This window comes from Vulpes lagopus, chromosome 3 (genome assembly GCF_018345385.1).
Source record: "Vulpes lagopus strain Blue_001 chromosome 3, ASM1834538v1, whole genome shotgun sequence".
NCBI lineage: Eukaryota > Metazoa > Chordata > Mammalia > Carnivora > Canidae > Vulpes > Vulpes lagopus.
The window spans coordinates 28,291,076-28,317,311 of NC_054826.1; the positions used below are offsets into that span (position 1 = coordinate 28,291,076).

A 26,236-nucleotide genomic window follows, 5' to 3' on the forward strand; every position below is an offset into this window, starting at 1 on the left:
GTGCAGTGAAGAAAAGCAACACCTGCCTAAGTGGTAGAGTTAAACTAAGATTTCACATGGATTCTGAAGTCCATGTTCTTAACCCACTCTGCCATGCTGAAACTGGACAAGCTTGAGGGGAATCGATAGGGAGAGGTCTAGGCTGGGACCAGGGAATTTCGATGCCACCTGCACTCAGCCACCAATCTGCTTGGAAACTTAAGCAAATGTCTTCACTCCTCACTCAGCTCTTTATTTCCTCATCTGTAAATTGAAGTCGCTGGCCTAAATCCTGTATGTTGAAGTCTTTCCATAGTGAGCCTAGCTTTATTCATTCATTCTACAAATATTTATCAGGTATGTGTTAGGTGCCAGGCACCATTCTTGACATTGAGAATGTAAGAATAGTCAATATCAACAAAGTCTCTGCATTCATGAAGCTTGTATTTTAGGGATGGGAAGAAGGTGAGGAATACAAAATAAGCACTATCTTCCTTCAACTTCTCACTCATACTAAGCATGAACCGTTTAAAACCTCTTTCTATTTTCAGGGAATGAATCATAGGATATTAGGCAAACAGCATTAGAAGGATTATCAGATTCAACCCTCTACTCTAAACATGAGGAAAATAGCATTCAAAGAATTAGGGGACTAGTTCTTTCCATATGCATGTCTCCCTCTCATTCAAGGGAACTGTTTTCCCCATCAAACATTAACATATCCCCTAGTACTTTGCTGTCATTTACAGTTTAAAATTAAATGAGAAATTATTGGGGCACCTGGTGGCCAGTAAGTTAAGCCTCTGAATCTTGATTTTGGCTCAGGTCATGATCTCAGGGTCATGAGATTGAATCTTTATTAAGATCCTCTCTCGCCCTCGGCCCCTCCCCACCCTCAAAAAAATAAAAATAAAATTTAAAAAATGAGAAATTACTTAAGCCAATTGAAAGTCAGGAAAATGATGATTCCTACTGGTGGTTCTCTTGAAGAAATAGCAATATCTGGCATGTATGGAGAATTTATTTTGCGCCAGGCCCCTGCATAAGGTACTTCTTTAAGGCTCACAGCAATGCTACTAAGTGTTTTTTTTTTTTTTTAAATTATCTATTCATGAGAGACACACAGAGAGAGAGGCAGAGACACAGGCAGAAGGAGAAGCAGGCTCCATGCAGGGAGCCCGATGTGGGACTCGATCCTGGGACTCCAGGATCACGCCCTGAGCCGAAGGCAGGTGCCAAACTGCTGAGCCACCCAGGGATCCCCCTGCTGACACTTTAATTTTTAGACCTTCAGACTCCAGATCTGTAAGACAATACATTTTTGTTATTTTAAGCCACCCAGTTTATGGCAACCCTAGGAAATTAATATAGTACTCCAGGGAGCAATTGGCCCAGGAACACTTGTGTGCCTGAGAGTAGCAGGAAAAAACCCATCCATTTAGATTCCAATAGACAAAGCCAATCTCATGCCTATCACAGGGCCTGGCACATGAGAGACGTGGAATGCCTAGTCATTAAGAAAGAAGTGAATTTCAAAAGTGATCCGCTATTGCTAGAGATAAAAAGAAGGGATTGAGACACTAGACTATCTTCCTTCAACTTCTCACTCATACTAAGCATGAACCGTTTAAAACCTCTTTCTATTTTCAGGGAATGAATCATAGGATATTAGGCAAACAGCATTAGAAGGATTATCAGATTCAACCCTCTACTCTAAACATGAGGAAAATAGCATTCAAAGAATTAGGGGACTAGTTCTTTCCATATGCATGTCTCCCTCTCATTCAAGGGAACTGTTTTCCCCATCAAACATTAACATATCCCCTAGTACTTTGCTGTCATTTACAGTTTAAAATTAAATGAGAAATTATTGGGGCACCTGGGTGGCCAGTAAGTTAAGCCTCTGAATCTTGATTTTGGCTCAGGTCATGATCTCAGGGTCATGAGATTGAATCTTTATTAAGATCCTCTCTCGCCCTCGGCCCCTCCCCACCCTCAAAAAAATAAAAATAAAATTTAAAAAATGAGAAATTACTTAAGCCAATTGAAAGTCAGGAAAATGATGATTCCTACTGGTGGTTCTCTTGAAGAAATAGCAATATCTGGCATGTATGGAGAATTTATTTTGCGCCAGGCCCCTGCATAAGGTACTTCTTTAAGGCTCACAGCAATGCTACTAAGTGTTTTTTTTTTTTTTTAAATTATCTATTCATGAGAGACACACAGAGAGAGAGGCAGAGACACAGGCAGAAGGAGAAGCAGGCTCCATGCAGGGAGCCCGATGTGGGACTCGATCCTGGGACTCCAGGATCACGCCCTGAGCCGAAGGCAGGTGCCAAACTGCTGAGCCACCCAGGGATCCCCCTGCTGACACTTTAATTTTTAGACCTTCAGACTCCAGATCTGTAAGACAATACATTTTTGTTATTTTAAGCCACCCAGTTTATGGCAACCCTAGGAAATTAATATAGTACTCCAGGGAGCAATTGGCCCAGGAACACTTGTGTGCCTGAGAGTAGCAGGAAAAAACCCATCCATTTAGATTCCAATAGACAAAGCCAATCTCATGCCTATCACAGGGCCTGGCACATGAGAGACGTGGAATGCCTAGTCATTAAGAAAGAAGTGAATTTCAAAGTGATCGCTATTGCTAGAGATAAAAAGAAGGGATTGAGACACTAGACTATCTTCCTTCAACTTCTCACTCATACTAAGCATGAACCGTTTAAAACCTCTTTCTATTTTCAGGGAATGAATCATAGGATATTAGGCAAACAGCATTAGAAGGATTATCAGATTCAACCCTCTACTCTAAACATGAGGAAAATAGCATTCAAAGAATTAGGGGACTAGTTCTTTCCATATGCATGTCTCCCTCTCATTCAAGGGAACTGTTTTCCCCATCAAACATTAACATATCCCCTAGTACTTTGCTGTCATTTACAGTTTAAAATTAAATGAGAAATTATTGGGGCACCTGGGTGGCCATGTAGGATTTCAATAACAGGCATTTAATACAGGGAATTGATTGCAGTTGTTGGATGGTTGTAAAAGCAAAAAGAGAATGCTAAGAAAATTCATATAAGAGTAACTGTGAGAAATAGTTACCACCTCTAAGATGGAGGGAACAGAAGGGGAATGGAAAGGTTCGCAGAAAGCAAGAGTTAGAGAGTGCCCTGCATGGGCTAAGGCTTAGATCTCAGATGGTGGCTGTGGCTCAAGCCTCTGCCCTGGAGAACACCCACAGCTGATACAGGGTGTGCAGAAAATTACAGAAATTGAGCTAGGATGGCCCTTTGTTGTCAGAGGGAAACACCAAGACACCCAGCAAGGAATTCTGGGCAATGCAACCTCCAGACACCCAGCCCCAGTGTCACAGGGCAGAGAAGGCAATAGGCACATAGCCAGCACAAGCAAAGAACCCAATGCAAAAATTATCGAGTTCACAAAGTTAGGAAAGATTCCTGCCAATGAGTTTCCAATCCCAGCTCTGCCTCAGGTTGACTTACCCTGGGTGAGCAGCTTCCCTCCTCTGAGCTTCTGGTTCCCCATTCATGGCAGAGAGAAGGAACTAGATGGCCTCTAAGGGCCTTTGCTAGTCTGAGTGTGGATTTGACAGAAGCACCCAGGAGCTGCTGGGGATTTCTGAATGATGTTGTCACTCAGAGGACCCTATCACAGGCTTTAGCCATCAAATAAACACGACATTTCCTTTTTTCCATTCTCCAGCTACTGTTTACATGCTCCAAAGAAGGCAGAGGAAGGAAGCCAGAGGTGCCTTTCTCCAATTGGTGACTCTCTTAGACAAACCTTTGGTATGGCAATTCCAAAACAGCCAAGAAAGGGAATGTTTCACATTCAGTTAAAGGAACAGAGAGCTGAAGTGCAGAGTGTCGGGGAGGAGAGGGAGGAGCAAGTCAAGAGGAGGCAACTGAGAAGAGCCTATGCTGTAGGTGCGCATGGGCGTAAGTCTAACATGTGTCTGATTCACAGCAACAATATTTCCTCCAGTCCTCTTACATGGTCCTTGCTCTCTGCCTCCCATGGCCTTGTTGGGAGTCTAATCACAGTGCAGGGAGATTCAGTTCAAGTCTCAGCTCAGCTGCATGCCAGCTCAGAGGGTTAAAGCAAGGCATTTATTTTGGCCTCCTGTGAGCCTTAATTTGCTCACCTGCAAGTCAGCCTGCCTCTCAAGATCATAAGGATCAAAAGAGCTATGTGTTCACAAGTACTTTCTCGAGCTGATGCCATTTGCAAGAGTGTGGTAATTTTATAAAAATGCACCAAGCATTGAATTGCGTTTCTTAAAATGTGTTAAATTTACTTAAGATGTTTGCACTTATATGTACGTTTTATACCTCGATAAGCCAACTGTTACCTTTTGAGGGTAACAATTACCCTAAAAAAAAAAAAGTAAATTTACTTAAGATGTTTGCACTTATATGTACGTTTTATACCTCGATAAGCCAACTGTTACCTTTTGAGGGTAACAATTACCCTCAAAAAAGTAGAACTACAAGAAAGAGAAGTAAAAGGTAATTTAAATTTAGTTTGATTTATGAGCTGATGGTAGTATGCAGTAAGAAGCCACTACTTAGATAACAGATCCAGGAGTACAAGTAGCTATAGAAGGAAAACCAAGTACCCTCAATTTTATAGACAGAGCTAAAATCTGCAGGGACATCCCGTCTTTCAGCCTAGCTTTGCAAAAGGAAAGCATGCTTAATGTAGGAAATTTGGGAAAGTATGGAGGAGAAAATAAAGACTGACTATAATCTCGCTCTTCCCCCACACAAAATTAAATTTTCTCCCTTAATTACACATGGCTCTGGACTAAGAGGGACTGGCTGGTGAAAGTGTTCTGTATTTCTTTCCTTCTTGTCTACTTCTTAACAGACTCAGAAACTGAGAATTCTCCTATGCCAGATAGGGGTGGCAATGTAAGGACTGAGGGAAACCAGGGGGGAAGTATAACAGGTGAAACAGCTGGGATGGGCCATGCAATGCAATGATGAATAACCGCTGACCACTGGTGGGGAACATGGGGTTCCTTAGGGAATGGTGGGAACTACGACAAACTCAAGACCTTGTGCCCCCCAGACTCCTTCGCTTCAACTCATTCTTCCATGTCTCCAATGTGGCTGGATCATTGGTATTTTTTTCCCTTTAGTACTGTTATAGTTTTATTTTTTATCTTTGGTATCTTAATCTGTGGGGAATTAATTTTTACATCTGATATAATACAGGAGTTTAACTTAATTTCTCCCCCAAATGTTAGCCATTCATTCCAACGTCACTTATTCAATATTCTGTCTTTCCTCCCCTTACTGGAAATGCAAAATTGATTTTTGTATGTTGAGGTTATATCTGCCTACTTTTTGTTTGTTTGTTTGTTTCTTTTTTGTTGAGGTATAGTTGAGACACACGTTGATATTTTTTTAAATATTTTATTTATTAATTTATTCATGAGAGACACACAGAGAGAGAGGCAGAGACACAGGCAGAAGGAGAAGCAGGCTCCATGCAGGGAGCCCGATGTGGGACTCGATCCCGGGTCTCCAGGATCACACCCTGGGCTGCAGGCAGCGCTAAACCACTGCGCCACCGGGGCTGCCCACACGTTGATATTTTTAAGAGAAATTGAGCATCTGGAATTTTATAAGTCCCAAATTTTTAAACATTAGTGCCTCATTACTTTCAACTCCCTTGGCCAAGCTGAAGACCTCTATAGGCCAGATGTGGCCACCAGTTTGCAACTTCTGCTAAAGACAACGAAGGTAGGCAGGGTTCACTGGAAGTCTATGCAGGGATGTAACAGGAGCAGATTTGTAGTTCAGGAAATTCCTGAGGCAGCTGGTGTGAGGGAGAGAGAACATCCCAGATGAGGGATGATTGGTGCTCTAGCTAGGGCAGTGGAGAGGGCGGCTGAAAGAAGACAGGGTGTGGTATTGCAAGAATTGATGCAGGGAAGGGCATGCTCATCGCATTGTTGTCAACAGCCCTGGGTACCCACTGTTCAAGTCTGAGGGAGAAACTGCCTTGTTTGGAAACAGATGACCATGGAAGAGGAACCTCTTAGTATTAGAAATGCCTCCTTCCAAAATAGCAGAAAGACTAAATAAGCCTCAGGTTTTAGGGCTTGAAGGTAGAGTCCTAAAGGTGATGAGACGGCAGGACCTACAGGCTGAGGAGCCTAGATCAGAAGCTGAGCATAGGGAAGAGGAATGAAGCTGAAACCAAGTCCTACACCCCAAAGGGACTAGAGATGCTCAATATGAAGAAGAAAAGGCATAAGGGAAGTGGGAGCTGACTTGCTGGCTCACTGAAAGCATTTACTGAGGATCCACATGTGGCCGGGTTCCAACTGGGGCTAGTTTGGGGGGATATAGGGATAAGCCAAGGCAAATGAAATCAATGTTGTCCCTGCCCTGAGAGTCTTCTGGGAAAGATGGTGATTGCATAATCTCACGAATACATGCAAAGGTGCAAAACTGAGATAAGTGTTGGAAGGAGAGGGGCACCGTATTCTGAGGGCATCTCCCCAGAGGGTGGGGACCCACACTTCCAGAGGAAATGATGATTCATCTGAGGGGTGAGTAAGCAGTAAAGATGTAAACAGGGGGAAGGAAAGGCTTTTAGGCACCGGGAACAGCATGTGCAAATACCTGACTCATAGGAAGGTCTGAGGAGGCTGGTATGGCTAGAGCAGGGCGTAGGGGCTGGGCTGTCTTCAAAGACTGTCAGGTGAAGGGAAAAGGAAGTTTATTCTGTGTGGTCTGCAAATGCATCATTCAGGGATGCTGTAATGTGCTTTTTAGTAGAGACTGATGGAGGTGTTTGGAGTTTGTTGTTTGCATTTAGTCCACTAAAATAAAAAGCTACCATTCATATTTCATGTGTCTCCACTTCTATTCTACATAATTGTCTCATGGATCCACGAATAGCCTCAGTAAGCACGTGGTCCCCTTATCGCTGCTGTGTAACAAGCATCCCCTAAACCTTTGTGGCTTAAAAACATCAATGTACGATTACCTCTTTTGACTGTGGAAGGGGCTCAGCTAGGTAGGTATTGCTTGGAGCTTCTCATGCATCTGCAGTCCCAAGGGCCTGAGGCTGGAGTCATCCAAAGGCTGAGGCTACACTGGAATAGTTGGAAGAGGGGCAGAAGCATCTCTCTCCTCGCAGCCTCTCCACCTCCCAGCCTGCTTGAGCTGCCTCTCTGCATGGCCGTCTTTGGCTCGTGTATTCAGTGGAGCTCTTCTTCCAGAGCAAGTAACTCAGGAGACACGGGCAGAAGTTGCCAGTCCTTACAAAGACTTGCTCTGGAACTGCCACAGTGTCACGTCGGCTGTAGTCGCCGGTCGCGGTAGTCACAAGTCAGACCAGATCCAAGAGGGTGAAAGATAAACGCCACCTTTTGATGGGGCAATGGCACACACAGGAGGGAAGGAAGCGAGGATGGCCATGGTGGAGGGAAGCCATCCCAGTAATGACAATCACGGTCCCCATTTAACAGATGGAGACATCCAGGTGGAGAGAGAAACTTGCCCAGGATCACAAGACCACCAGCAAGTGGCAGAAGCAGGGTACAGATCCAGGTCAGCCTGACGCCAGAACATCCTGCATTTAATTAACCACTGGGCTGTCCCTTCAGTGTGGCAGGATGGGGCAATGGGAAGAGTCCTGGATTCCGCTGCCAGCACTGCCTCCGACTGGCTGTGTGACGTTGGGTGAGCCCCTGCCTGCCTGTGGGCCTTGGGCCCCTCCTCAGTGTAGGAATCTGGGGATCTGAGGGCCTGGGCGAGCAGGTGGGCCGCATCGGTATGTCAGCTGGGCGCCTCTGCCCTACGTCCTTCTCCTTCCCTCTTAGCAACCCTCCGGGGCTGCTGTGTTTACCCGGCTCTCCCCCACTTTCCTGTAATCAGAACCAGGAAGCAAGGCCTTAGGTCTCTCCCCTCCCGGCCTCCCCGACGCGGCCAGTTCCACTCTCTGCACTGGGAACCTCACAGAGGCGGAGGCCAACATCTTTGTTATGCCAGACGGGGCACATCACACGCTGCTGCACTTGGCAAATAACTGCCGCGTCCATCAGGAGAGCACGTCCAACAAGAGCTCGGAGAAGCGGATCCGTGCTCTTGCTCGGTGCCAACTGCCCAACTGGACTGGCCGCCAGGCCGCAAACCCGCCGAGGCCAGGATCTCAGCCGGTCAGGGAACCAACAGTGGCGTCCGTGGCGGGCGATCAAAACATATTTGTTGGTTGCACCAGCTTTTTTTTTTTTTTTTTAAACCCTGCCTTTCAATTCATTGTTTCCATTTTAGGATCCGGTTTATCCTCAAAAATATTTCGGTTCACTTTTCCTCTTTTGTCTATTCTAATTCCTTGATAATGCTTTTCTCTCCCTATTGGTTTTTTGTGAGTCTAATATTCCGGGCCACCCTCCCACCCCCACCCCCCAGGAACATTCTCTTTCAACTTAAGCCTTTGAAATTTCAGCTCGCCCCAGGTCTTCTCGTCTTCTTTTCAGTTTCAGCTAAAATGTAAGAATGAAAAGCTGTAAGGGAACTGAGAATCAGAACCCCTGGCCTCTGACTCATGCCTCCCCCTCTATTATATTTCTCAGTTTCCCTCCTCACTGTGGATCTCAGTTTCCCCATGGGACCGTGAAAGAGTTGGACTATCAGTGGGTATCTTTTTAGCAAAGGAAGACCTGTACAAACCTAATTTTACACAGAAGCAGGAGACAGAAGGGAGTTAGGAGTGTGGCAGCCAGAGCCAGGGCCTCCCACCAGGCTCCTTGCTGTCTGAGGCTGCATTGAGGAACCCCTCGGCTCCACTGAGCTGGGCAAACCAGAGGGGCACCCCGATTCTGAGGCAGAATGATGCCTCGCCCTGCTAAGCCCCTGGACTGTCAAAAAGGGTCACATGAGCAGACACAGTCAGAGATGTGCACACACGTACACTCTAAAGAGAACCCAGGCCCCAGAAACAGCTTTGGCAAGCTCAGGCTTTTCTCATAGGGCTTCCTCATTTGTTCAAGTTTTTGCCATTTCTATTTTCATTTCTGGTTTCTTCTCACATCCTTCCTCTTCCCCCTCCAAAGGAGTTACTAAAAATTCTAACAATGTCTACTTTTATATCCTGGCTGCTATCTGTTGCATGTTCTCTCCCCACCTTCACCCCTCGCCTCCATAGACAAGACTTATTATTAAGTTCACTCACGTTTGGTTAAATTGTATTTCAGCTTCTTCACCAGAGAAGGGTAGTCATGAGGAAGAACTCTGTGGCCATAACAGTACATTCTAGAAATCCGAGAGCAACACTTTAAAAAAAAAAAAAAGTATTATTAAATTACACTTTCTAATAGGACACATCTCAGGATGGAGGGAGGAGTAAAATAGACAAAGGGGATTAAAGTGTACACTTACCATGATGAGCACTGAGAAATGTATAGAATTGTTGAATCACTAGATAGTACACCTGAAACTAATGTATGTTAATTACACTTAAAAAAAATCATACTCATAGTGAAAAATCAAACAGAACAGATGAGTGAAAGACGAAAGTAAAAGCCTACTGTCCTGTCCTCCCCACCAGCCCCATCTCCCTGTCACTAGTCCCCTATAGTAAACACTGCTAACTTTCTGAAAGTCTTTCCAGAGTATATTTGTGAAAATAAAAACTTATGCTATTTATACAGAAAGGTGATATACATACTACTTTTGTTTCAACCCTTTTCGTTTAGTATCTTAGAGACCTTTTGGAGATCTTTATCACACATATCTATCTCATTCTTTTGAACTGCAGGATAAAATCCATTGTACAGCCATACGCATTTTTTTTTAATTTACACACCTCCCTATTGATACATATTTGTGCTGTTAAGTAGATGGCACATACTGTGGTTTATCAAATGAGGATATGTTATGCTGTTGTACAATGAGCCCTTATACTTTAAAATGTATTTTGGATATTGCTTCATACCAGCTGGTACAAAACTTCCTCTTTTTTTAAAATAATGGATTCTAGTTTTTAGAGCACTGCTAGCCTCACAGCAAAGTTGAGAAGAAGGTGCAGAGATTTCCCATACACCCCCTGCCCTATGCATATATATACCAGATAGGTACATTTGTAGTAGTTGATGAACCTACATTGACAGATCATAATCATTCAAAGTCCATGGTTTACATTAGGCTTCACTCTTGGGGTTGCACAATCTAAAGATTTTGGCAAATGTACGATGACATATATCCACTATCATAGTATCATGCGGAGTAGTTTTCACTGCCCTAAAAATCCACTGAGCTTTGCCTCTTCATTCCTCCCTTCCCACTAACCTCTGATAATCTCTGGTCTCTTCATTCTGTCCCTAATTTTGGCTTTTCCTGGGTATCATATAGTTGGAGCCAAACAGTGTGTGTAGCCTTTTCAGATTGGCTTTTTCCACTTAGTAATACACTTTTATGTTTCTTTCATATCTTTTCTTTTTAAAATATTTTATTTATTATTCATTATATATATATATATATATATATATATATATATATAGAGAGAGAGAGAGAGAGAGAGAGAGAGAGAGGCAGAGACACAGGCAGAGGGAGAAGCAGGCTCCATGGAGGGAACCTGATGTGGGACTTGATCCCGGGTCCCCAGGATCACGCCCTGGGCTGAAGGTGGCACTAAATCACTGAGCCACCCAGGCTGCCCTCTTTCATATCTTTTCATAGCTTAATAGCTCATTTCCTTTTAGTGCAGAATAAGATTCCATTGTCTGAATGTACAAGTTTATCCACTGAAGGACCCCTTGGTTGCTTCCAGAATATGAATAAATTGGCAATTATGAATAAAGCTGCTACATATCTGCATTTACATAATAATCCATGTATGTCAATACATTAATTTATGTAGCCTTATTTCCAGCTTTTATTTTCTTACTGCACTAAACAATATTATGTTAAACAGATTTTTGGGTTTTTTTTATTATGCTAAATTGCAGTGACCATCCTTTTCATATATGTTGTACAGATCTGTGTGCTTAGGACAATACCTGCGTAACTGTGTAAAATGTGACGACAGCATATTCCTGAGTCCTGTTCCGACCCTGTTTTTTGTTTTTTGTTTCTAAGACCTTATTTATTTATTCATGAAAGACACAGAGAGAAGCAGAGACACAGGCAGAGGGAGAAGCAGGCTCCATGCAGGGAGCCCAATGCGGGACTTGACCCAGGACCCTGGGATCACAACCTGAGCCAAAGGCAGACGCTCAACCACTGAGCCACCAGGCACCCCCTCAACCCTGGGTTTTTGTAAAGCATTAAATTTTGCCAGTGTGGTAGGTCAGAAATGGTTTCTTCTTGTTTCTGGACTTTGCATGTAGATCCACTCACTTCCTCTCAGGCTCTGTGGCCCAGATGACCACCCCATATGTTCCCACAGCTTGTCACACGTCCCTCCCCCTGTGGCAGCCTGAACTCTCCTCTTGCTGAGCTCTGTCCTGTATTTTCTGACAGCAATAAACACAGTCCCTATAGGAAAGCAGCCCTTTCCTGGCAACCAGCCCCACAGTCACACACACATTTGTGCATTTGATTCACCACCGGTCTGGGGGCAGAGAGGAGAAGAGTCCAAACTGCTTTACAAATGAGGAAGCAAAGACCTGGCACCAAGCAAAGAGCCATAGGGGCAGCACCATGTCACTCCCTTGCTGCCTTGGTTTCTTTCCTAATCCACCCCTCTGGCAAGGGCTGCTGGGCACGCTTCTGTGAAATAGTCTCCATTATCCCATGGTGGGCTTTTTCCTGGACTGTGGCTTTCCGTGGCCTGTCCCACCCCCTTCCATGATTTCCTGTAAACCTCAACTCCTTATCCCGGCATTTTGAGACTTCCAAAATACATAGCCCACATCTCACCTTACAGCTCCCCTACCCACGGGCCAGGTGGCATAACTCTTCTGGGGTAATTGCTGTTTCTCAAGCACAGTTCAAAGTTTCCCACATCTACATCCATTCACATGTTTCTTCTCCATGTGACCTGACTACCACCTGACTACCAAAGTCACGTCTATCCTCCACGCCCAGCTTATGGCCACCAACCGAACGAAACTCTGATTTATCTTCACCGTCTGTCACAAACTAACAAGACCAGGCTTCTGTCCATGCAGATCTATTTTAAACCTCTTTTATAGCCTTTATCACACACCCTGTCATATCATTATCCTCCTTATCTTCACCATGTTCCAGTAAATCCCTGAGAAGCAGCACCATGTTTAAGTGCTAACTCTGCCCCCCTAGGGCTTTCAGCAGGATCTGCCAGTAGTAACTAAGATACCTAAAACTCCCACACATATGGTTGTAACATAACACAACTGAAATAAGTTTATACAGCCTGGTATAGAATTTGCTTTTCTACCTTAGTGATAAAATACGGTGCAAGCTCCTGAGTCTACACATTTAGATCTACTTCATTCTCTTTAATGATTACCCATCATGATTATGTGTTTCTTCTGGTCTACTTAATCATTTCCCCTTTCTGAACAATTGGTTTTGTTTTGTTCTCCTTTACAAACAAAATTGAAATTAGACGTTCAGGTAAAACATCCAACATTTTAAGGAACACATTTCAAGCAAGGGAATTGCTAGATGAAAGGATATATACTTTTTACATTTTAGTAAATTCTACCAAATTAGTCTCCAAACAGCTCTGTTAAATTAGTTCTTCTTTTTAAGAATCACCTTACTCTCTTGGCTAAAGACTCCTTGTTATCTGCTGCTCGCCTGCTCTTTTGGAAGTTTTCCCTAGGCCTCCTCCTCAGTGTTTACATGGGGAGACAGAGTACCGAGCTAGTTTCCCCAGCTCTGTCACAGTATTTACTCCATTACATGGAAGTGAAGTTCATGTACCAACCTCCCTTCCCAGCATCTGAGTTTCTTAAAAATAAGGACCTTTGTTCACTTGTTCATTTTGTAATGTCCCTCTGCTACTTTAAGAATGTCTAGGTAAATGTGTGTGTGCATGTGTGTGTGCACATGCACACGTGTCGTGAGCACCTGCCTTCTGTATTCTGGTCCCTGTGTTGGAGGGTTGGGGACATGAAGATGAATAAAGTAATATTAGCGAACAAAATGAGGAGTAATAATAATATGGGCTAAGTGCTAGTGTGTGGGGTGACACAAAAGCAATAGAAGAAGCATCTAATCCAGTCTCATAGTCAGCAAGTCCTGCTGAAGGAAGCTGAACAAGCATGAGTGTGTGCATGTGTGTGTATGTATGCATGTGCACGTGCATATGTGTGTGTATTGGGCGTAGGGACTGGTACAGGAAGAGGGGAGAAGGCAAGGGGGTGGAATGGAAGAGCACTAGGAGTGGAGGAAGGAATGTCAGAAAAACCCAACAGCTCATGGCCAGTGACTTCCAACTTTTGACATCCTCTCTTCTCTTTTTAGAAATTGTGACAAGGATGCTTGGCCCCAAATCTTGGTCACTTGGCCTTTTTCCCATAAGCATTGGAAACTGCTGCCTCCTGACCCGAACAGTCTGGTAAAAGTCAGTGGCAAGGCTCTGACAACCAGGGCGCTTCCGCCTTTCCAGCTTGGGCATGCAGTCCTTGCACTGGCTGGGCTTCTGCATCTGGGTCCTGCGATCGTGGATCAGGGTCAGTCTTCCAATCAGACAGAACTAGGTTTGAAGCTCTTCTGCTCCTTTTACCTCTCATGTTAGCTGAGGTGGGCTGTGATTTCTTTAAACCTCCATTTTCCCATCTGTAAAATGGGGATAAATGTGTCTGCCTCATCATGTTACACAGAAATGAGAAAAGAGGAGAGGATATGTATAAGGTGCTACGTCCAGCTCCTATTATTAATACACACACGTTTAATAAGAACTGTGCCTGCTGTCTCTCAGACCCCTTGACAACCACTTGGCTTGGATGCTGTCCATCGATTCAGCCTTCTTATTTGACAGATTGAAGACCAGACTGAGACCCAGGGAGGGACAGCCACACAGAGGTGTGAGGGCCAAGACAGGGGTCCTCTTCCTCTGGCCCCTGGACTTGTTTCGTTGCCCTCACAGTGCTTAGCCCAGCTGGGGTATCTGGATATTCTCTCATTGGTGCAGTGAGATCTTTCCCTCTGTGCCACCCAGCACAAGGCACCGCTTTGGAGAGATAAGCCCTTCCTCCTCTCCTGAACGGATCAAAGGCAATTTTCTTCCTCTGCCCTTCTTTCCTGGCCACAGCCGGCTTTATTTTTTCTCTTTATTCTCCCTTCAGCCCTGCTTCATGTCCTCCTCTGCTCCAGCTGACATTGCTTGATCCCCACATTCATTTTACTTCTTGCCTACAGGGCCCACCACACATTCTCAGGCATTTTCTTTCCTGAGGCTCAAACACTGGGAGGTCTGCACTTAGTCCTTCAGCCCAAGAGGCTGCGTATACAATCTCCCCGTGGTCGGTTTCCTGAGTGCCATAGCTAACAGAACTTTCCACAGCTTCTCTGAATTTGATACCAATAGTGAATTTACTGCTTACTCTGTGCTTAGCTAGTTCTAGCCACTTTGCAGATATGAACTCATTTATTTCTCCTAACAACCCCATGGGACTGTGAGACACTATTACCAACAATTCCAATATACAGGTGAGGAGTTTGAGACACAAGATTAAGTCATTGTTCAGGGCTATACAGCTAAGAATCAGAGTAACCAGGCCTTCAAACCAAGCAGTTGGCACCAGAGTCACTCCAGAGCTCCTCTGAGGATCAAGCTGTGCCGGGGTCATTGCTTAAAGCTGCATACCGATTTTGCCTCTCCCTTTCCTGGCTTATTTCTCTCCCTTTCTTCATCAATCACTTGCACAAAAACCCTCATCCTTACAGCAGATGCTAGGAAATCCAACCTAAGACATTTCCCAAAAATCCATACCAAAGGCTGTACTACTCTCAGTAGTATGATGTATACGAAAGATTCTGTTTCCCTGTTAGATCAATTTATTTTTTCATTTGAAAGATTGCCCTCGGAGAAATGAATACAATGTCCTGAAATTGGAGGTATGCTGGAAAATCCAGGAGATGATGATGAAGATAAACACTTTTTTGGAAACTCTGTGCTAAGTTCCTTAGATGCATTATTTCATTTAACCACCAAAGGCATCTTCTGTGGGTACTGCAGTTCAGAGAACACTTTCAGTGTAAATGACAACCACTGGCAGACACATCACCTCAAATTTCTTAATCTCCTAATCATGATGATATTCTAACTTCTATTTTGATGTCCAGTCAAAACCTCAAATTCCATATGGCCATATCTGAATTCATCACCACTTCCTGTCCTACAGACACTTACACTACTGCTCTCCTTGTCTAGTCCCTGCTGGGTGATGGCCCTGATTCCTCTGATTCAACTCCCCAACTCTCAACCCATCCAAGTTATGCTGACCTTTCTACTGTCATGTCTCCTGGTTTTCTCCCTTCCCCTCCAAACCCAGTTTTTCGTGCATTCTTTCTATTCCCTCGACAACCATTTCAGGGATTTTTATCCTCATTTTACAAAGAATCACTCTGAGACCCAGAGGGCTTAAGCACATTGCTTGAAGCACTCAGCTGGTTTAAGGTCAGAATCACCATTGGAACCCAGACCCAACTGGTTCCCAAACCCATGCTTTTTTCTATCGCAGTGGTGGGTCGCATTAGCACAAGTCTGGGGCTGAGATCCGTTTAGGTAGAATAAGAAATTATTTTATAAATACTTTAGTAACACCACATTAAAAACAGTGACTACTATTAAGAGTGATCCCCTTTTCAATTTTCTTTCGGTCTTTTCAGATAGGTGGAGAAAGCCTCATTTGGTGCTAGAAAACCATTATTATCTCCCCAGCACTTGCTAATCTTCCTTTTCAATAAAAAGAGCAAGCCCCAGGCTCAGAACTTTGGCAAGCGGCAAAATCTAGCTAGAATTTATTAACATTGTTTTGTTTTCATGGTTACCTTCTATTTATGGCAGATGACACCGGTTTACCACGTGTAGCAATGGCAGCAACACAAAATTTTCTTTAAAAATAAATGTATTTGGGTTTTAGAAAGAAGTCAATGTCAATAAAGTATTCAGCAAATAATGGTACACCTGCTAATTGGAATGGCAAGAATCACAATGGTGAACTTTGGCGTGAGGAAGGGAGCATGGCCAAGTTGTTTTGTAGAGTATTGATGGGTTTTGCCTGCCAGTGCCTTGGTGGCCTCAGAGTCAGGAACCCAATTCCTCAGTGACCCTCCACTTGCTTCCTTCCCACAACAGGCTCGTTCAGCTTAGAATAGAATAGGAGGGTCTTAGATGTCACCCAGGCCAACCTCGTGTCATGGATGAATATTGAGGCTCAAAGAAAGAAGGTGACTTGACTAAGGTTATTTATAACATTATAGCTGTCCTGAGCCCAGAGCCTGGGTCTCCTGATCCCCCATCCATGTTACCTCCTCTGCCCCAACCTGCTTCCATCACACAGAAGTATTAATCATCACACACCATTCATTCCCTATCTGCAGGAAACTCCAAGCAATGCCACTCAGATTCAGCCAAAGAATTAAGCCCTATGCCCTAAGGCATCCCTTACGTTGCATGTAACAACTTAACCTCTCTCTTAGAGCTCTAGGTGGGTAATATAGCTAGGTACTGTTCTTGGGAAAATTAGTAAGAAGCGTCACTCAGTTTTTGCAGGGTTAATTCTCTTATGAAGTCCCAACTGAGAAGAGCTGGTAGAGATTAGCCTCTTTGGAAGTCTTCAGGCCAAGTAGCCCTTCAGAGGACCAACTGAAGTCTCTCTGGCTTTAATTTAAGCCATCTCCCCTCACTGGGTCCCCCTGAGACGTGGAGAATTTATTAGCATGTCTCTCATAAAACGCTAGCACAGCAGGAAATTAAATTCATCCGGTATAATCAGCCGTTCTGAAAGCTTTGCTGGTTGCTCTGCTTACTTTTTGGTTGCCACAGTGACTGCAAATTGATTATTTGAGGACTTGTTCTATGATCATTCCAGGTATTGATGTTAAGTTCAGACATTGACAGACCCAAGCATGAATAGGTCTGCCCTGATGGTAAAGGAGACTCTAGACCCAAAGGAACAAGGGCTATTTAAGCTGAAAGGAAGGCTCCGGAGACCGCCAAGGGATTCTCCCAAAACCTTGAGGACGGTCTTGGGGAAGAAAAAGGAAACTTGTTTTGAGTGGCCTCAAGGGGGCAGACTTTAAATCCCTGGGCCGGAGCTGCGAGATGTACTGCAGTTCACTCTCTGCATAGTCAGAAATACACAGTGGCAGGAGGATGTGGGGAGCTTGCCCTTGCTAGAGCTGAGAGTTTTGGTGGATGCCTTGTGTAAGGGGCTGACCAGACTGTGAGATATTTCACTCAAAAACCAAAAACATTCTACCCAGCTACATAACTCGACGGTGACAGTAATTTTCAGTCATTTTTCTTTCTTTCTTTCTTTTTTAAGATTTTATTTATTTATCCATGAGAACACAGACAGACAGAGAGTCAGAGACACAGGCAGAGGGAGAAGCGGACTCCCTGTGGGGAGCCCAATGCAGGATTCAATCCCGGGACCTGGGATCATAACCTCAATCAAAGGCAGACGCTCAACCACTGAGCCACCTAGGTGTCCCCATAGTCATTTTTCTTTCTAAGGCACCAAGTTTTGTTCCTGTTTTCATTCTTTTTCACCAAAACTCAAATTACAAGCAAATTACTCATTATTCACTTTCAAAGGGGCCTTTCACACATAGCGCCCGATAAGATAAATGTGCATTCTACGGGTACATTTTGATTCAAAAATAAGGAAACAGTAAGAGTTATCTCTTCTGCAAGGGAGCACACGGAACATTACATTTAATCTCATTTAATGTAAACTTAATGGGGTGAAGGTATCCAGAGAGAATATTAAAGACAAGACATTTAAGACCATTATTTAGAAAGAAATCTACAGATGTTTATCTGCTCAGGTCATAGAGATGGAAGGAATCTCATCTAAGCCAAGAACAGGATAAGATTTTCCTAAGCTGTCCAGCTAATGGTGTGAGGACATTCCCTGGCACCAAAGAACCTTACTCCTATTCAAACATTTGTTCAGTAAATCAAAATGTGTTTTGTTTTGTTTCTGTTTGGCAGGCAGGAAACGACAAATTAGTGTCTTAAGGGATTGAACAAAATATGTAATTAGACACTATCAATCACCATAAAAGAGCCTGCTTTTTCTTACATCAGATCAAGGTGCATTTAGACTACTAAGAACTTCCAAGTTCAGCTGAAGCATTAAGTCTCTAATGCCACGAGCCCAGCAAGCAGGGCCAATCAAAGTCCTCTGCTGGGAAATGAAGTGACTGCGTTGGACATATGTAAGGCGGGGAGCAGGCCTGGATCTTTTTATCTTGCCTGCCACTTTCGACTAGACACTTCTTACTTCTGCACTTTAGTTTCTTCATTGCACCATGGAGGGAAATGAACTAAATGATCTATTGGCCTCTTTCCCATTCTAACTAACTCTCTCTACTCCAATTCCTTTTTTTAAAGATTTACTCAAGACACAGAAGGAGAGTGAGGCAGAGACACAAGCAGGCTCCATGTAGGGGGAGCCTGACACAGGACTCGATCCCGGGTCTCCAAGATCAGGCTCCGGGCTGAAGGTGGCGCTAAACCACTAAGCCACCGGGCTGCCCAATTCTAAAAGGAGGTCAGGAGAAGACTCTTGGTGTGAAGGCAGCATCTTGAAATTCCTACCAGCTTGGTGATGAAGCAGAGAGGAGAGAGAGGGAGGGAGGGAGGGAGAGAGAGAGGGAGGGAGAGAGAGAGAAAAAAGTGGTGAGCAGGGGCTAGGAGAAGATCTTTCCCATTTGGGAAAGATGATGGGTAAAAGCCTGGAACCTCCTCGTTGACATAAGCCATCTTCCCTTTTTGATTTAGTGTTTGTAGGTTTTTTTAAAAGGTGTTTCCCAAAATATTCAAAGTTAAACTTTTAGATGACTCATGTGTATATCTAAATGATCAATTAGTGTTTATCCTAAAAGGGCTTTCTTTGTTCTTTTTGTTGTTGTTGTTATGGGAAGGTTAAACAATACGCTTATTTATTCCATAGCTTCGCAAACAGGAAGGAGGTTTTAAAAGGCTTGGTTCCACAATTTGGGCTAGATGTATATTTAAAGAAACTGTGTTGCATAACAGACACTGCCGTTTCCTAAAATGCATCACACCAGAGCCAATTTTGGAAAACGCAAATATGGGGTGGGTATATTTTGAAAGCTATGGGAGCATAATAGATCTTTAATTAATATTTGCACCTTTATGGGGAATATTTCCTTTTTAAGGCATTTGTCTTGCAAAAACAATCTCTGGCTGGTCAAGGAAGTTAAAGGGAGCATTGCAGATTAAATTTTGTTTCTGGGCTTTACTTGGATAGTAAACAGCCAAGTTAACTTTTGTCCTTAAGTATTTGTTCTATTAGAGAAGACTGACAACACATTCTAAACTACTAAGTGATCTTTATATATTTCATTTTATAACCCATATTTGTGTGGTGCATACATGTGCAAAAGCACTTTCACATTTATTATTATATATTCCACTCTCACTCTGCCCAGTGGGAGTGACTTTATTCTCCACTTAGAGAGGGAGGAAATTAGGCTCTCTCTTTTTGACTTGCCTAAGGGAGGTGAGCTAGAAAGTGCTAGGACAGGGGATCTGGAACCTGAGTATTCCAATTCTGGTTGTAGTCTCTTGCCTGGCCCCCATTCCCTTCTGCAAGTGATAATAAGTACCTCGAAAGGATTAAAAGATGAGCTTTAGAGTCAAGAAGACCTGGGTTCACCTCCTGCCTCTGGCAGTGCCTGGCCCCGTGCCCCTGGGCAAGCTATTTTTCTCTTGGAGCCCCATTTGTGAATAAAGCTAAAAATAGTGCTCCCCCCACCATGGGACTGTGGGAAGGATTAAATGGAATAATGCATGAAAAGCACATAGCAGAGTGTTCCCTAAATGTTAGCCATTGTTATGTTATTATGTAATCTACAAAGTATGTTTGGTTACACTGCGTGAAATACTTTTAGTCTTTCAAAGAAGCTACTAATACATGTGAAATCAAATCCTGAAAATTAATTTCTTCTTAACAGTCGAGTCATATGCCAGATGCAAAGGATAATATTTCATGGACGAAGACCCTAGTCTGAAGGCTCGGTATGACTTTTTTTTTTTTTTTTTTTAAGGAGAAATTATCTTCTGTCCTGTGGTTTCAAAACTTTCTGAATGTTAACACATTCTAATGGTCTGAGCCCTATGAAACAGCCACTTTTAAAGTCAAATGCCACAGAAGAGAGGCGGTTTCATATGGCTCAACGGGACAAATCAACACACTACCGGGCAGACTGAAAGCATTTTTTTTTTTTTCTAGTGGCAGCGGGATTGCTGAAGAAGATGAGGTTGAAAGGAAAATTATTCTATTTTCAACTCATTTTCATTCCCACAGATGAGGAGGGAGTGATAGCACACGCCCAAGAATTACGAATGGAAGCCCACAGCCCTGTCTCCGGGTCCCCAAACCCGGGCCTGCGTACCCCAGCTCCAGCTCCCAGGGAAATCCAGAGGGTGCAATCCTGTGTCTCAACGCCTGCAAATTCCCAAGGAGGGCACCCAAAGTGCTTGACAGTGAGTGTGCTAAGGAAATCGGGCCGCTGTTGAAGTCACCTCCTGCGGTCCTGCCAACTGTTTGAAAGGGAATGTGCCTCGTGTGCGTGTGCGTGTGTGTGTTGGGAAGGGGAGGGGAGGGGGGTGCCGTGCGCCCCAGTGAGGGGTTTGCGGTACCTGGAGGGGGACGTCCGGGTCTGTGGCTCTCTGCCTGCCTCCACGTGAGCGCTGAGCGTCCTGCTTACTTGGCTCTGTGCCTGGGCGCTCCTGTGCGCGCCGGGCAGGGGTGACTTTGCGCCCGTGGGCTTCTGTGCGCGCGCGCACCAGTGCGCTTGGGGGGTGCGCTGGCCGGGCGTGTCTCCGCAGAAGCCTGAGCCTGCCCGCCGGGTGCACGTGTGCCTGCCCCTGCCTGTCGCTGCCGCCTCCGAGAGCTGGGGGCGAAGCGGCCGCCCCGCGCCCGGGCCGGACAGGTGGCGGCCCCCGGGGAGCGCCAAGCCCCGGCGCGGCGGGGGAGCTCGCCAGCCCCAGGCGCGGGCCTCCGGGGCCGGCCGCGCAGCCGGCGGGGAGAGGCGGCCGCCCGCGCGCCCCCGGCAGCGGCTGGGCCCCGCCCGGGCCGGCCCCGCGAGCGGGCGGGAGAGCAAGGGGCGGGCGGGGCGGGCGGGGCGGGCGGGGCGGGGCGCTCGGGCCCTCGGGCTGCCGCGCGCCATTGGCGGAAAGTTGGCGCACGTCACGCGGGGCAGCTCCCGGGGCCGGTGCACATAACGGGCGGCGCGCGGCGCGGGGCGGCTTCTGGGGCGCAGGCTGCGGGGGCCGCCGCGGCGAGCGCACTGCACCCCGCGAGCTGGATGCGGCTTCCCGGCGCCCGCTCGCTGCCCGCGGCGCCGCCCCCGAGGTCCGCCCGCTGAGGCGCCCGCGCGCTCCCCGCCGGCCCGCGCGCCATGGGCCAGCCCGCCAACCGCAGCGTCCTCTGGCTGGCGCCCAACGGGAGCCACGCGCCGGAGCAGGGAGACCCGCAGGAGCGGGACGAGGCGTGGGTGGTGGGCATGGGCATCGTCATGTCGCTCATCGTCCTGGCCATCGTGTTCGGGAACGTGCTGGTCATCACGGCCATCGCCAGGTTCGAGCGCCTGCAGACGGTCACCAACTACTTCATCACCTCCCTGGCCTGTGCGGACCTGGTCATGGGCCTGGCGGTGGTGCCCTTCGGGGCCAGCCACATCCTCATGAAGATGTGGACCTTCGGCAACTTCTGGTGCGAGTTCTGGACTTCCATCGACGTGCTGTGCGTCACGGCCAGCATCGAGACCCTGTGCGTGATCGCGGTGGACCGCTACTTCGCTATCACCTCGCCCTTCAAGTACCAGAGCCTGCTGACCAAGAATAAGGCCCGCGTGGTCATTTTGATGGTGTGGATCGTGTCAGGCCTTACCTCCTTCTTGCCCATCCAGATGCACTGGTACCGGGCCACCCACCAGGAAGCCATCAACTGCTACGCCAAGGAGACGTGCTGTGACTTCTTCACGAACCAAGCCTATGCCATCGCCTCCTCCATCGTGTCCTTCTACCTGCCCCTGGTGGTCATGGTCTTCGTCTACTCCAGGGTCTTCCAGGTGGCCCAAAGGCAGCTGCAGAAGATCGACAGATCGGAGGGCCGCTTCCATGCCCAAAACCTCAGCCAAGTGGAGCAGGATGGGCGGAGCGGGCACGGACATCGGAGGTCCTCCAAGTTCTGCTTGAAGGAACACAAGGCCCTCAAGACTCTGGGCATCATCATGGGCACTTTCACCCTGTGCTGGCTGCCCTTCTTCATCGTCAACATAGTGCATGTGATCCAGGATAACCTCATCCCTAAGGAAGTTTACATCCTCCTAAACTGGGTGGGCTATGTCAACTCTGCTTTCAATCCCCTTATCTACTGCCGGAGCCCTGACTTCAGGATTGCCTTCCAGGAGCTTCTGTGCCTGCGCAGGTCTTCTCTGAAGGCCTATGGGAATGGCTACTCCAACAACAGTAACAGCAGAAGCGACTATGCTGGGGAGCACAGTGGATGTCACCTGGGGCAGGAGAAAGACAGCGAACTGCTGTGTGAGGACCCCCCAGGCACGGAAGACCGTCAAGGTACTGTGCCTAGCGATAGTGTTGATTCGCAAGGGAGGAATTGTAGTACAAACGACTCACTGCTGTAATGCAGCTTTTCTACTCTTTATGAACCCCCTCCCCGCAACGAAACACTATACAGACTATTTAACTTGAGTGTAATAAATTTAGAATAACATTGTATAGAGATGTGCAGGAGGAAGGACGGCCTTCTGCCTTTTTTTTTTTTATTTTTTTAAGCTGTAAAATAAGAGAAAGCATATCCGAGTGATTGTTTGTTGTACAGTTCAGTTCCTTTTTTTGCATGGAACGTGTAAGTTTGTGTCTGAAGGGCTTTGGTCCCAGAGGACCTGGGGCTGCTATGTTTTGATGACTTTTCTGTGGATCTACCTCATTGATCAAGTATTAGGGGTAATATATATTGCTGCTGGTCATCTGTATGTGAAGGAGTCTTTTCTTCCTGCACCCTTGCACTGGAGGATCTTGAGTATCTCGGACCTTTCAGCTGTGAACACGGACTCTGCTGGCCCCTCTTATTTGCTCAAACAGGGTGTTGTTGTAGGCAGGGATTTGAGGGGCAGCTTCAGTTGTGTTCCTGAGCAAAGTCTAAAGTTTACAGTAAATAAATTGTTTGACCATGACTTCATTGCACCTGTTTCTCCAAAACCCCTTGACTGGAGTGTGGTCGCCTCCCCCCACTGGAAACCGCAGGTAACTATTTGTAATAAATAACTGCCCAGGGACTTAATATGGAATGATACAGGAATGGCACGCACTGATTGCTTAACCCTTTCCTTTGCCTTTGAATCTGCTGCTGCGAACCTGTATCTCTCTCAATGCCAGTGCCTCAGAGCAGTTGTGCCTGCCGTCAGCATAGCTTGTCTCGCTGGTCCTATGGTGATGATTCTGTGTTGTTACATCAGAAACACTGACTCACAGAAACGGAGTTACAGGCATCTGCTTTGTCCCTCCACGCGCCCCCACCGCTCACCTTCTAGTCCTACTTGTTTAACAGCTGCTTATGTCATATATTGGCTGCAGATCTATATATAGTGGAGATCTTCGTACTGTGTCAGGTTTGGCATTTTAAGGATAAAGGAAGAAGCTCTCATGCACAAGCTACCCAGACAGAGCCCTTGTCATTCCAAGGGAAACCGAAAAGGGCATTGGTCTTAGGGAGAAAGCTGGAAAACACTTAACCGATGAATAAATACCTCATGACCTCAAAACGAGATTGTAAACCTTCCTCCTCCTTCTGCCTCTCTTCCTCACTTCGATATAAAGCCAGGCTTCTCAGCCTTGGCACTGTTAACATCTCGGGCCAGGTAATTTTCTGGGCGGGGGCCTGTCCTGTGCATGGTCAGATGTTCAACAGCATCTCTGGCCTCTACCCATCAGATGCCAGCAGCACCCCCTGAACTGTGACAACCGAAACTGTCTCCAGACCTTGCCAAATACTCCGTGAGGGGTGAAATCACCCCTGGTTGAGAACCACAGATGCAAGGTTCCAAAATCTAAACAGGGCAGCCACTTGATTTTGCAGAGCATCCGAGAGGGATTTTCCGTGGTTCACTGGGTTAGTGACGGACCCCGGGCCGGCGCTCTTCCCTCCACCCCTCCACCCTGCCATGCTGCCTTCCCAACTCACCTTCCAGCCGCCCCGACACTGACTGTATTTGTGGGGATGTGCATTGTTTGGTAGGGTTTATCCATGGAGGCGAGGCCTGTGAGTCTACTGCCTTTTTGTGTGGAGAGATTCTAGTACCGTTAAGAGGCACATGAGGGAAAATCACAAAAGTAAACACATTTCTTCTCCCACCCCCTTTCTATTTTTGCCCGTGTGTCTGAGCCAGAGCTTGGCCCAGGTTTGACCGAGTGGACCGTCCTCCTTGGCAACGCCAGCCTGGAGAGGATCAGCCTGCAGGTTCATTGCCATTTCACCCGCTCACGAAGCCGACTCCACTTCTCTCTTCCCTTCTGTCCCAGCCAAGGTCCCCAACCAGAGAAGCTTTGGCTTCCTCTGCTTCCTGTCAGCGCAGTGATGGGTGTCCGGGTGCACACGCAGCTCTCGGGAGAAAGCTAGGTGCCCGAGTTTTCAGGACGTGCCGTGGCAAATTGGAGAGTGTGTGTGTGCCCTTCAGCACTTTTACTTTTTCTCCAAGGGCTTTGCTGCCTCTTCTCACATTCTCCTCCTGCTCTGGGCCCCACACCCAGAGGTGCGGGCAGCTTCTCCAGCCAGTCTTCACCCTCCTGGTGGCCTCACAGGATCTTGGACTTGAAAGAGCCCATAGAAAGCATTTGGCATCCAAAAAGACAAAAAACCTTTGAGGGGGAATGACCTGCCCAAGGTAAGAAGCCAAGGATGTCAGAGACGGGGCTGCAGCCGTAGAACCCAGCTGTCAGCTGTTATTCCTGGAACAGATGTCTTCCCTCCACTGCATGGCCATTGACTTCTGTCCTCGCCCTCGATGGTGGCAGCTTTCTTTCCCTGGGACTGTCACAGAACAAACTCATTTCAGTGGGTGTTACTGCTCTCAGGTCCTTAGCGCAGAATTCAGGCGATGACCAAATAACCACAATAGGGATAAGAGAAAGTATTGTTCTTTTACTCAGCAAGAGTCTACTAGGATATCCTCAGCGCTGGGGGGGGGGGGGGGGGGGGGGGGGGTGGCAGGGAGGAGCGGGGAAGAGATGCGTGCTTCCTCAACCCAACCAGGAATTATAAGCCACTCCAGGTAGAAATTTCAAGGAGAAAAAATGTAAACTTTTCTGTCACCGTTGTAAGTCCTGTGGACAATAAACGTGATTAACAACAACAAAAAAAAGTTGTATCTATATTCTTTTGGTTAGAGAAGCATCTAATATAATTTCACTTAAAATTTGGGTACAAGGACGTTTAGCCATATTCGTGTTCCTTTAGGAATCCTTTAAATATAAAAACTTCGATGAGTTTTAAGGGTCTTGACAAAACAGCATTTTACGTACTGCTCAATCCCTTGCCTTCTGTCATCTTTTGTTTTGCGCTTTGAGTGGGGGGAGGCGGGCAGGCGTTTGTCAGTGTCCCTCTGTCCCTCTGTTTGCTGACAGGTTGGTTACATAAGGTTTGTGTTGGATTCATCATCCTAAAGTTTTCTTTGCCTGGACAGCAAGTTCTCAGAGTCTGTCAAGTGAGAACCTTATCCTGAGATGCAAGCTGACAGGTGTGCAAAGTGGCAGGCCAGGGTGGGCCTCCCCACTGAGGTCACTCTTGGGGGGGAAGGAACCTGGGGAAAAAGGAGCTGGGAAGTGGGGACTGTTGACAAGCAATGCTTAGAATATTTCTGATGAAACTACTACCAAAAGAAACTCAGGCTGGATCGATCAGGGCCATTTATGCAGCCCCTACTGTGTGCAGCATGAGAAGAGTATACACTTCTATAGCGCTAATAAGATTAATAATACTAAACAGATCCCTTTTCTGGAATCTTACTAAATGATCCAGACAGTTCTAGACACCTTTTTAGGCATTACATCA

At 46.2% G+C, this 26,236-nt stretch overlaps 2 protein-coding genes across 5 annotated transcripts in view; one reads left to right on the plus strand and one right to left on the minus strand.

Annotated features, from left to right (window-relative positions):
- Positions 1-5,473: 5,473 nt before the first annotated feature.
- LOC121486976 (basic proline-rich protein-like) lies at positions 5,474-21,565 on the minus strand. Its single transcript, XM_041748472.1, has 4 exons — positions 21,389-21,565; positions 20,803-21,318; positions 9,202-9,301; positions 5,474-8,512 (listed from the first exon to the last, which is right to left on the minus strand). Exons 1-4 carry the CDS (start codon positions 21,563-21,565, stop codon positions 8,472-8,474), a joined length of 834 nt encoding a protein of 277 aa, XP_041604406.1. The 3' UTR covers positions 5,474-8,471.
- Positions 21,295-26,236, plus strand: part of ADRB2 (adrenoceptor beta 2) — a 54,726-nt gene continuing 49,784 nt past the window's right edge. For 3 of the 4 annotated variants that reach the window (XM_041748376.1, XM_041748373.1, XM_041748374.1), the window contains exon 1: positions 21,295-22,743. In XM_041748376.1, the coding sequence (XP_041604310.1) occupies positions 21,564-22,743 (1,180 nt within the window). In that variant the 5' untranslated portion in view covers positions 21,295-21,563. Of the gene's footprint in view, positions 25,548-26,236 lie in introns of those variants that run through there. The other variant, XM_041748375.1, reaches the window with a different exon arrangement.

Bases quoted from the DNA above. Each gene is read 5' to 3' on its own strand.
- LOC121486976 (XM_041748472.1), bottom strand. From the start codon at position 21,565: ATGGCGCGCGGGCCGGCGGGGAGCGCGCGGGCGCCTCAGCGGGCGGAC. The intron at 21,319-21,388 runs GTTATGTGCACC...GGCGCGCGGCAG, and splicing joins CCCCGCGCCGCGCGCCGCCC to CCCGAGGGCCCGAGCGCCCC. The intron at 9,302-20,802 runs GTACCGCAAACC...TTTTTTTTAAAG, and splicing joins ACCCGGACGTCCCCCTCCAG to TGTTGCTCTCGGATTTCTAG.